This window comes from Pectinophora gossypiella, chromosome 22 (assembly GCF_024362695.1).
Source record: "Pectinophora gossypiella chromosome 22, ilPecGoss1.1, whole genome shotgun sequence".
Lineage (NCBI taxonomy): Eukaryota > Metazoa > Arthropoda > Insecta > Lepidoptera > Gelechiidae > Pectinophora > Pectinophora gossypiella.
Window position 1 is genome coordinate 8,921,928 of NC_065425.1, and position 12,039 is coordinate 8,933,966.

General features: G+C 42.3%; 1 protein-coding gene across 5 annotated transcripts; it reads right to left on the minus strand.

The window, feature by feature from the left end:
* Positions 1-1,672: 1,672 nt before the first annotated feature.
* LOC126377050 (uncharacterized) lies at positions 1,673-10,661 on the minus strand. 5 transcript variants are annotated; one of them, XM_050024673.1, is made up of 11 exons: positions 10,518-10,661; positions 10,011-10,096; positions 8,902-8,983; positions 8,267-8,348; positions 7,515-7,686; positions 6,543-6,768; positions 5,058-5,598; positions 4,480-4,627; positions 3,878-4,024; positions 3,008-3,089; positions 1,879-2,064 (listed from the first exon to the last, which is right to left on the minus strand). In XM_050024673.1, the coding sequence occupies exons 1-11, from the start codon at positions 10,626-10,628 to the stop codon at positions 1,972-1,974; spliced, it is 1,770 nt and encodes a 589-aa protein (XP_049880630.1). In that variant the 5' UTR covers positions 10,629-10,661; the 3' UTR covers positions 1,879-1,971. The 5 variants fall into 5 exon arrangements, 4 of the variants coding, with proteins under 4 accessions (XP_049880629.1, XP_049880632.1, XP_049880630.1 ...); XR_007567782.1 differs by having other exon boundaries at positions 2,041-2,064; positions 3,873-4,024; XM_050024672.1 differs by lacking the exon at positions 3,008-3,089 and having other exon boundaries at positions 1,673-2,064.
* Positions 10,662-12,039: the final 1,378 nt, after the last annotated feature.

The window sequence follows — 12,039 nt, forward strand, 5'->3', positions numbered from 1 at the left end:
TCACGAGAGAGTTCTCACACAAAATGTCAATGAACAAGAGGTACGAGAAGCGCTTTACACAAAGACTGTCAAAGCAAAGAAAGAAAGGAAAACTGTATGTAACTATTGTAAACAAACCAGACATAGAGTGAGAACATGCAAGAAATGGATTGCTGATGGGAGACCCCCAAAGGACGTAACTGTCAATAACCTTGACGTATTAACAGTTGATTTGGGTGAGGCGAAAGATAAAGAATCCTGGTATGTGGACAACGGTGCAACCAGCCATGTCACAAACAGATTTGATCTTTTTCAAAATTATAGTCCCTTCAAGAGCAGACATACTGTCACTGGAGCCAATGGCCAATGCATTGATGCGGCAGGCAAAGGTGACATACTTGTGGAAGCAGAAGTCGATAATAGACTAAAGCCCATCTTACTCAAGGATGTATGGTATGTTCCAAACATAAGCAGAAACCTATTCTCAGTACTTGCTGCACATGATCAAATGGAGAAACATTCCCCTACAGACAAGCGGTTGGCGCGCTGTCATATATCATGGTAGGTACAAGGCCCGACATAGCGCTAGCTGTCGGAATCGTATCGCGTAAGCTCGATCAGCCTTCACCGGAAGATGTCTTGAAGGTAAAAAGAATCCTGCGTTACATCAAGGGCACAATGGATCTAGGAATTACCTACCAATCTTCCACCTCTTCAAAGAATCTAAAAGCATTTAGTGATGCGGATCATGGAGGTGATGAAGAAACTGCACGTTCCACCAGTGGAATGATAACCCTGTTCTCTAATGGGGCGATTGCATGGCAGAGCAAGCGCCAGAGCACTGTGGCAATATCATCTACAGAGGCGGAGATTGTGGCTGCCAGCGAAGCTGCACGAGAACTTATCTGGCTTGATAGAATATTCAAATTCATGCGAGGAGGCAACATGAATATATCAGAATTGTACGTAGACAATGAGTCTGCTATAAAACTGGCCCATGACCCACCGTATGAATTACATCAAAGAACCAAGCATATCAAGATCAGACACTTCTTTATACGGGAATGTGTAGTGAATAACAGCCTTAATGTACAGAAAGTTAAATCCTCTGAACAGTTAGCCGACTTTTTAACGAAACTTGTGTTCAAGCCAAGGCTAACTGAACTGTGTAAACTTGTTGGTTTAGCCTAATGTAACAAAGTGTTGCTATTTAAACAGGAGAGGGAATGTTAAGAAGGAGATTGTATAGCGCCTTCTAGCATAGGCTTTATGGATACGTTGCATAGCAACCTTTGTTGATTGGTGTGATGTCAGTTAGTGAGCTAATAAGGAAAAACATATTTTAATAATTATATTATACTGATTCCATTGCAAACCCTGCAGTATAATTATTAAAGGAGGCATCAATAATTAGACCTCTATAAATGCAAGTAGGTACTAATGGAGTTCAGAGGTCAGTGACTGGAGTCATCAAAAGCATAGAGAAGATAAAATATATTAGGTCAGAACTCAGATACCGAGGACTTTGTCCAATAGCCGTGCGACGTCTATCCACGTAGATAGTATTCGCGCATCTATTGGTCGAAACTATCTATATAATTAGGTAGTTTCCTAGGTCAAAGATAAATTTAAGGATAGGTCTAAAACTGATAAAATAAATTATACTTTTTCTATTTAATAAAGTGCGACATTTTATCACGTTTTCTATGACGTCACAGTGTGCTTTTTCATACAAAATCCATAGTAATTTCGTTTTTTGACGTTTAGTAAAAAGTAACTGATTTGACTAGTCCAGAGCGGCATCGGATGAGCAACAGCGTTTTTTTTTAAATAAAAAGGTTTGCATTTGACCACAATCTCACCAGCAGTGGTCCTTCAGAGTGCTTCTTTCGTGAATGTAACGAACAAAATGACAAAAGTTGATTATTTCGTATATTATAAGCAATTTCATTGTTAAGGTTATCTTCAATGTACAAATTGACGAGTTGTTTGTTAAATTTTCTTGTGTTGCCTCCAACCAGGGTTGAAGCCAGTATCCCTGAAGAACTGCTCCTGAATATCCTTGTCCATGTTGAATGTAGGAAACTGAGAAATGGAGGATATTAAATAAACTGGTGATTTTTGGTTAACAGGCATACTTCTCAGACGGGGATCGCCGGTTCAGACGCCGGTACCGGACTCGCACTAATGAGTTTTCATTAACATATTTGGCTCGACCATTATAAACGGCGATACGGCTCACCACCTATCACGTTGTGCGTTGGCCTAATAGAAAGCTCGGTGAGGTGTGAGTACTTCTTGCGATGGATGTGCCCCTTGTCATTTTTCATGAAATAGCCAACTGAAGTTGGCCATATCGCTAAAACGTCAACGTTTAATGATATATCAATCAACGTTTGGCCATATCGTTAATGTAGCCGGTGTCCATGCTATGTGGTGTAATAAAAATGATTCAAAATTATTTATCTATTCGATGTGGAAAATTGTACAATTACATTGATTCATCGATTATAATATCAATCGCGTTTTAAATATAATCGACACCAACGCCACTACCAGTGGATAATGTTACTAATTTTACGATATGATTGCCAACGTTTGGCCACATCATGAAGTAATAATGCATTTAGTTGCTCATATCGTTAAACGTTTTATGTTCATTGATCTGGCCAAACTACATCATGATGTGGCCAACCATTGATATTCTATTTCATGAAATATGACCATTTTATGAAATGATCAATTGTAAGATCAGGGGCCTGTTTAATAAAACTTACAATGGTAAATTACAACGACAATTTGATGTTCATTGCGTAGCTAATATGAAACTGCAAAATATTCGTGATCTCACACACCGCAATGTACATCAAATTGTCATTGTAATTTACAATTTTAAGTTTTATTAAACAGGCCCCTGGCCACGACATATATGTGTAAAATTAAGTACGTGTTCGAAGTTCATCCAAATAACGGAATATTATTTTGTAAACGAGTGACGATGTAATGTCTATCTTACTAGTTACCTTACCGTGACATATTCCTCTTTTTTGGCAGCCCTATGTCTAGGGGTGTAGGAGACGGTGTATGTTAGGAGCGCTTTCGCCCCGGGCCTACGAGAAAACAAATTCTTTACCAAATACTTCCATCATCGTCCAGAGTTTGAGTGATGGGCTCACGGTCCGGAGGTCCCGGGTTCGAATCTTGGTGGGGACATATCACGAAAATCACTTTGTGAGCCCTGGTTTGGTTAGGACATTGCAAGCTGAACACTCGATCGTCCGGAAGTTCCGCGCTTCGGAAGCCACGTTAAACTGTTGGTAAGACTGATCGTACACCTCACAAAACAAACAATAGAAGAGAGACGAGATTCAATAGGTAAGGTTCAATGACCGACTTCATCAATCCTGGTGTCAGGGTTATCGTTGAGCAACCAAAGACCCTTGACATGGCTACATACACACGTAAATACAAGCTGGAACCAATGGTAAAATGCCTTCCGAAGCACGGAACGTGTTACTTTCGGACAAAAATTCGGGCCGATTCTGACCTGGAATCGAATCTGGGGACTTCAGATCGTGAGCCAAACGCTCTAACCACGAAACCACCGTGACCATTACAGTAGTTACTGAAAGGAGGATTGCACTGGAGATGAATTCTCGGTGAGGTATAGGTACTTAATTCACTATGGATGTGCCACTGACTACCGCATCGTGTGGATTGTGAGGTGCATTACCAACCTCATCAACCCTGGTGTCATGATTATTGAGCCATGGTTAATGCAACGACTACGTACTTACATCAGTAAGTAGTAACCGGGACCAACGGCTTAACGGGCATATATCTCGTGAGCTGTTATGTTATATTATTTTTTTAAGTATATAAATGCTAGAAACCTCACCTGTCTGGTCGGTCCTTGGTCGGACGCCATCGATGTCTCACAGGCTCATAGAACATGGTAGACATTGCTGTCGTCCTCAGGTACTCTTCCCTCAGTGCATTGATGTGATGCTCCTTCTCCACGGGTATCTCAATTGCGGGCTTTGACCTGGAATGATAAATTACTTGTATGCATTAGGTATAAATAATCCGTGGTGTATAAATTGAACAAAAATGGCGGAAAACCGCGCAGGTGGCGTCTCTGGTTGTCATGGTTACGCGCTGTTCTTCGCGTCCCCCTCATGTAATCAATCAAATTCATTATTCAACTTTAAAGTCATGTGTTTGGGTTGGATGGTCAGCACATGATCAGATTGGTAGTCGCTTCTGTAAAAGACTGAACTTCCATTATGAGCCGTTAAGCATCTGGATTCAGATAATTATGAAAATGCATTATTATTTTCTTGTTTCGACGTTTGACCTCGCCATCCTTGTTGTCAGGGTTATTATTAAACAGCCAAAAACTCTTGACTTGGATTTGACTACGTACTTCATTAAGTAGTTGCCAGGACCAAAGGGCTTAATATGGTCTCACGTAATATTTGGTCATTCAGAGAGATTCACCACATGGGCCTGTATGGAGCCTCGGTGGACCTCCAACGCGACTGGTGGTGGTAGCTGGGCGGGTGCTGCGAGTCCGGCTTGTTTTTCACCATTTCCATCTCCAGCTTCTTCACGAACCGCCCGTCAGTCGTGTAGCGACTTCTCAACGCTGTGGAGAGAGTTTCACGTAAGTACAATACAAAAACAAGTACTTATCAAAAACTACGTTGTTCATTACAGTTGCGAAATAGACTAAAATTGATCCTTTCTTACAGCCTGATATCAGATGATGAGTTTTGCTAGAACGGAATGGAGCATTTCCACACCACTGAATTTAACTATTAATATCTCCGGCGTTCGATAAGATATTGAAAAACGGATTTGATATTAATCTTCGCATGTTCACGTGAGTTATATTGATGAAATCATCTCCTAGGTTCCCAGCCTCTTTCGATACGAAGTCCTAAGATAAATAATCCATCATATTGAAAAAGCCATTAAGTATCCTTTAATTTTTAATCCTATTTCTGTATAGAAGTTTTAGCATCCATAATACTACTACCTTACTACCTTCTACTGACTACCTAGCGTTGACTAACCTTTATACACCATCTTTTCAAACTTCCGCTTGGCAAGAGCTTCTTCTAGGTCTTCGACATCGAAAGTGAACCGAGACCTCTGGGACGTGGGCACTGTACTTATCCCAGTTTCAATAGACCATCCTTCATTCAATTCCTTTCCTTCGCGTGTCGTTATCTTCAGAACTGTCGGTATCCTGTCCAGAGCTGGTTTTCTTTCGTACATCTGGACCCTTTCGAATGATGGCTTCCTCTCAAACGACGGAACCTTTTCGTAATAGACTGGTAACCTTTCTTGCGTCGTTTGCCTTGGTACTGTTGCTTCTTTCTCTGTTTCGTAATGTTCTCTAACTGTGACTGTTTCGAGTGGTCTTTCATAGGTAGTGTCTTTGAGTTCCGTAGTAGAAGAAATGGTTGTGGTGGTGTTTATGACTGCATAAGTGACGTAATAGTCTTCATCTGCCTCGTCCTCCTCTTCGCCAAGGTAGTAAGGGTCGTAGTCAGATGGTTCGTAGTCTTTTGGGTTGTGGGGAGCTGGTTCTTTTGTTGCTGGATGACGCACCTGGCGGTATTTTGAGTTATTACACATACACACGCTCTTAATCCCCACTGGAGTGGGTTGAGCCTGATGAAACCAATATTCGCATCTGGCGGTCTTTACAATATGCCTGGGAAGATAATTAGCTGAAAGCGTTGTATGTTTTCAATACTTAAATGTAGCAAGAACCTATATTACTTCTTAACCATGACCATGGGTCATTGATGGTTCATAAGAGATAGTATGACACCTTGGAATCGGAACGTCATTAGACGTTCTGACCTTGAAAGTGTTAAGATCTACATGAATCACAGGCATAAAACAAAGAGTAACACTATGTATCGAACGGTAGTTCTCCGCCCCGCACCAATTCATATCGGGCGCCGACTTCACCCCCTCTGGGTCTTACATGGCCATAAGCCGCTAAGGAGTAAGGGGGAGAGCGCGTGGACTGTGTCTCGCTCGCTTTTACGCGTTAGGTACATTTTTGTATGGAGTGTCCGGGGTGTGTTATACTCTTAACGGCCTCCGTGGTCAGGGATTAAGCGTTCTGCTCACGATCCGGAGGTCCCAGTTATAATCCCGGCGGGGATAAATCACACAAATCACTTTTTGATCCCTACTTGGCTGATCACCTGTTGTCCAAAAGTAAGATGATCCGTACTTCGGAAGGCACGTTAAGCCGTTGGTCTCGGTAACTACTTACGTACGTACGTAATCGTTACATGAGTCATGTCAGGGGCCTTTTGCGGCTCAATAATAACCCAACAGGGTTGATGAGGTTGGTCATCCGCCTCGCAACTCACACGATAGAAGAAGAAGACAAAACAAAGAATAGTCTCACAAAGTAATTTTAACAGTGTCCCCATCAGGAATCGAACCTGGACCTTCCAGATCGTGAGCCCAACGCTCTAATCACTAGACCATGGAGGCTGTTCTCTAATTATCGATTTTTAAGTCATCCATACCTGAGCACAAAGCATGGGGTAAGAAGAATGTGGTCGGCGTGTGGTGTGGATTGGACAGGGGGCGAGAGGACCTGGAGTCAGGGTCCGTTGACCTAGCATGTTGGTGTGCGAGAAGTCGCACACCAGCAGGATCCGAGGGTATCGGGAGCCATGTCTCACAGCTCCACAACCGACTGCGCGCAGCGTCCATACCGCCAGTTGACTGAAGTGGCCCCATACACTGCCTCTAAACAACAACATTATGGCGAAATGAGAAAAAATATTTAGGTACACCATAAACATTATTTTTTGTTTTGGTTTTCCCCGAAGGGCAAGGCAAAGGGAACTATGCCCATACAGCCATGTCTTATGTATTTTTTTCTTAATGCTGATTAATGACTACTGATGTAAGTGAGTAATCGTTACATGCGCCATGTCAGGGGCCTTTGGCGGCTCAATAATAACCCTGGAACCAGGGTTGCTGAGGTTGGTAATCCACCTCACAACCCACACGATAGAAGGAAGTGGGAAATATCCTAAGTAAACGACTACGTACTTACATCAGTAAGTAGTAACCGGGTATATAACCTTCCAAAGCACGGATCGTCTTACTTTCGGACAATCAGGTGATCAGCCTGTAATGTCCTAACCAAACTGGGGATCACAACGTGATTTTTGTGATGTGTCCCCACCGGGATTCGGACCCGGGACCTCCGGATCGTGAGCCCAACGCTCAGCCACTGGACCACGGAGGCCGTGGCGGTGGATTTTACTCAGTGAGTTAGTACAACTAACTGAGGGTAAAGAGCTGATCTAAGTCTTTGGGCCCTCAGTGGAACCCGAGTACTACGGTCCGGGGCCTCGAAGTTATTAAGGCGCTGTAATGCCTATGGTTTCAGGCTGGTATGCCTGCTGCTGGTGAGCCCACACTCAAACCACTGGACCACGGAGGCCGTAAAGATATTTTCCAGTGGTGTTCGAGGATTCACCCACCTGCTAGTAAGCCTAAAAGGTTGTACGAGCTGCCGCACTGTGACCCGGCGGCGCTCGCCCCACCACGCGTCGAACACACGTCGGATAGCTCTCGCCGCGTTCTGTTGGTCGGACTCACTCGAACGCCGCCATTTAACCTCCCCCACGTTCTGGCCCGCGTACGGATAACGAACTGAAAATTAATAGGGTACGTGACTTATCATAGATTTGCCGCAGATGCCATTAACTACTTGACCGGACGTATGGGGAGCGCTGAAGGCTCTCACCCGGTACAACGTTTAAGACAACAGGCCTGATGGTGCCAAGTTGGGCGCGAACCTATATACAGGGAGTTAGTGACACCGTAACGAAAAGTTTAAGGGATGTTTCAGACCATGATTCTGAGTTGATATCAAGTGGAATTTTCCGTCGCAAAAGTATGGAACGGAATATAATTTCAGACAATCAACTCAGAATCATGGTCTGAATCAACCCCCTCAGTATTCGTTACGGTGTCACTTACACCCATACATACTTGTAGGGTGTTAGTGATATTGTAACGAATACTGAGGGATGATTCAGTTGATTATTCTGAGTTAATATCAAGTGGAGTTTTCCATCGCAAAAGTATAGAATTGAAAATAATTAAAAAAATAAATAAATAAAAACAGGAATTTTGCAACGGGAAATTCATATATTTTTTTTAATTAGCAAATCGTCCCCCTCATCGTATTCAGTACGGTATCACTAACACTAACACCCTGTATAATTACCTGTCGCCCTGCAGTCGTCGTGTATAAAGCTGCATTGATCGGCTAGCCGCTGCGCCAACACTGCTAACTCTCGATCCCATTCCTGGTATTAGAAGACAAAATTATGAAGTAATCTCGATAGATCGATAAGTAGTACCTACGTAAATATCACAGAATAGAAGAAAGAAGATGGAAAGGCCCTAACGCGCATTTTGTATGAGAACCGCTGTCGCCAGTTCAACCCCACTCTCTTTTACTACTACTACTGCAAACAGATAACTACGATAGCTCTACTGCTTCTCAAATTCCATAGCCACTTTACGGGCAACGTAATGTAATATTTAATGTGATAGGCTATAATTTTATAATTATTTTTCGTAATATACTGCACACAAAAGTATTATATTTTTTGATAAATAGCCAATCATACTAAGGTTTTTAGCTTTCCTGTGATAAGGAGGGATCTCGTTGCTCGATATTTGAGTTTTTGCCTAGCAGGTTATACCTAATGCACTACACAAGACACGGCAGACGACAAGGCGGGTGACGCGCTAAGTACCGCCATGTCGCCATGTCGTGCCCCGTTAGTCTCTGAACGCGGCCTAACACTTCATCAACAACAATCTGCGAATCCTTTCAATTTTGTAGCAACTTACGACTTGCATCATGAGCTCAGGTCGAGGCAAATGCACACCCCCGCGCACCCGCTCGCTCCCCGCCGCTACCCGCTGCCGACGTCTACAAAAGTAATAAATAGTTTAGTAAACAGACAAGTAGCTTAGTGCGAAAGAGACACCGAGAAAATGTACCAATGTATCTACTTGGACAGCTGTCCTACGCACCATAAAAAAAAGAAAAATAAAGAAAAAGCAAAAGATATTGTAGGGGAGTCCGATTTTACTCAGTGAGTCAAAGTCAAAGTATTTATTGCACACCATATATGGTAAACAGTTGTTATAAATATTATAGTATCACATATGGACCCGGGAGGGTATAGCAAAAACAAGCAAAAATAACAAGAAACTAAATTAAGTCAGAAATACAAAAAAAATAAATAATAAGTACTTTAACATTAAACAAAATTAATCAAAAAATAACTATGAAAATCTTAAAAACTATTTATAACAAAATCTACAACACTTACAGTCTATTTATCATGTAAGAAAAACTCTTGCAGTGTGTTAAAACTTTTTTTTTTGAGTTAGTACTACTAAGGGTAAAGAGCTGATCTAATTCTTTGGGCCCTCAGTGGAACCCGAGTACTATGGTCCGGGGCCTCGAAATTATTAAGGCGCTGTGATGCCTATGGTTTCAGGCTGGTATGCCTGCTTTGTGTAATTAGCTGAGAGTATGCCACGAGTCGGTGTTAAATGGCCAATTGTAATGAGCACGCCCACTACAATATCTGCATAAGCCGCTGCCACGGCACTCCCGGTTCCTTTCCTTCCTTTCCGGACGTGGGTGCCCACTAAGACGGGATTTCGCCAAACTCAACCCCCAAGGGGTTAAAAAGGGGTTGAAAGTTTAGATGAAACATTTTTAAAGTTAGAATCATGTTTCGCGGTCGAATCGCGGGCCGACAGTTAGTAAGTATTTTTTTTTTGGAAAGGGTTTAACGGCTCTGGCCTAGTAGCCTTTTAAGCCTGCCATAGTTTTTATCGTCTGACGTTTTGTTCAAAAATTAGGCAGAGTAACGTTCACTTCACGCTAAGTTCCCAAAACAAATCATATCATCACAATCACAAAGTAATAAATAAAGTGTTACCTATTGATGTAATGTGTGACGAAATGCCGCAGCTGCTTGGTGAACTTGATGGAGGTGTAGTTGACGCAGGTCTCCCCGGGGCCCGCCTGCAATCAATCATCTGATACATCATTATCATCATCTGAAAGGTAGAGGCAGTATGCTCCCCGCACCAATTTGTATCGGATTCGGGCGCCGACCAAGATTTACCCCACCCCCTCTAAGTCTTACTTTAGTCATACAATAAGGAATAACATTACGTATAGAACTGCAACTGCTCCACCAGCACCTGAGCTAGGTTTTCCTCAACCGCCCCCCCCCCCCCCTCCTCCTGGTAAAGTGGTCACAATTCTTACTCTTAATGAAATTTTTGAAAGTTGAATGGTTTTGTGTTTGATGTTACAAAAAAGACGCTTACGTAGTTTTCATTGCACGTCTTTATAGAGATTTCAAAAAAGCGAATGTGACATGGCACCGAAGAGTACCTATATAATTATATCAATGTTCATGACATTACTAGATACTTACAGAAGGGAACTGGCAAGCGATATGCCGGCCTTTGCCCTGGCAGAGCCGCCGGTAGCGCAGCGCGCAGTACGGGGGATCCAGGTCAGGTTGCGCAACAACGGCTGACGTCATCACCAGGAAAACCAGCGCAGGCGCATGTGGCGACATTCTTTTTCTTGGCTTGATCTTTGTCTGGATAAACACACGTCATAAAATCATGCCAGTTTCCCATTGGGGTAGACCACGGAATTCCACTCATAACGATCCGTTTTCTTCTGTCGTGTGGTGTCAGGGTTATTATTGAGCTATGTCCTCACCGGGATTCAAACCCTGGATCATGAGCCATTGGACTAAGGAAGCTGTCGATCTCGACAAACCATATTCACGTCTTCTCCTAAATACCCACGCTTCACCCGAGCTTTCTGTTAGACCAACGTGATAGATGGTGAGCCGTGTCGACGTCTATAATGGTATTAGTGAAAACTGGACTGGAAGTGTGTTTACAATATAGTGTAATACAGCTCACTCTGTCTAACAGAAAGATCGGTGAAGCTTGGGTACTTAGATCATCTTGCGATGGATTTGCCTCTGACTAGAGCCATGTCAGGGGCATTTGGCGGCTCAGGACTGATGGAGTAGGCCACTGACACTGTCTTCACACGTGAGAAGAAGACTAAAATATACAATCAAAGAGCAAAAGTGCAGTCACTAAGCCCAGCGAATTGTTTGTAAACAGTGGTGAAATTATGGTGGAAAATTTATGTTTTTGTAGGTGTTTTTATTCTATTACAGAAACGACATGCAACCAGTTAATTTATTACTTTGCAAGAAACTGATTGGACTTTTGCACCTTATCGTACCTTCACAAAAATACTGTAAAATAAACCTAAACCTAAGCATCACAAGCATTCTCTATAAACTTGCCAATCTCAAACGTCGAAACAACTCACTTTTCACAAATGAACGCCACTTAATAACATTTGTATGAAGTAAAACTTGTAAAAACACGCGATAAACAATTCAAAAAGTGTTATCCTACATTACTTAAACGTAAAATCATATAAAATTTCCACGTCACGGTAGGCCCGCGCTTTGTCCGTGTCCTACAGAACTTGACACTTGGCGAACTTCAAACGAAGCATAAAGTTTTGCAGAGTAAATGGTCAAAAAAAATTACTTAAGCGAGTCTACTTTGTGCTTTTCATTTATGATCTCCTTAGACCAACACGGACGGACGGATTCGGCGGCTTGGAAGCACAGCAAATATTAAATAAACTAGGATTTTATATTTATGATACAGGGTGCTGTAGACAACGTGACGAAATTTTTTTCCAGTGATGAAAAACAAAGACATTTGTGGTTTAAATTTTAAACCGGAATGAAATTAATTGAAAGAAATGGAGGTTTTGTTGAAGAAAATCACATCCGATTCTGATTTTTAAAAAAGGCGCACCTGTATTTCTTCAACCAATATAGGTGTATACCTAGTAACATAATAAAATAAGTATTTATTTATTTTATTTATTTGGCGGCGAGGATGTGC

What these genes read in the sequence shown, in the direction of transcription:
- LOC126377050 (XM_050024672.1), bottom strand. Translation starts at nt 10,628, where the DNA reads ATGACGTCAGCCGTTGTTGCGCAACCTGACCTGGATCCCCCGTACTGC. An exon ending in GTCACACATTACATCAATAG is followed by an intron (nt 8,984 to 10,010) that starts GTAACACTTTAT and finishes TTACTTTTGTAG; the next exon opens with ACGTCGGCAGCGGGTAGCGG. An exon ending in ACCCCATGCTTTGTGCTCAG is followed by an intron (nt 5,599 to 6,542) that starts GTATGGATGACT and finishes AAATACCGCCAG; the next exon opens with GTGCGTCATCCAGCAACAAA.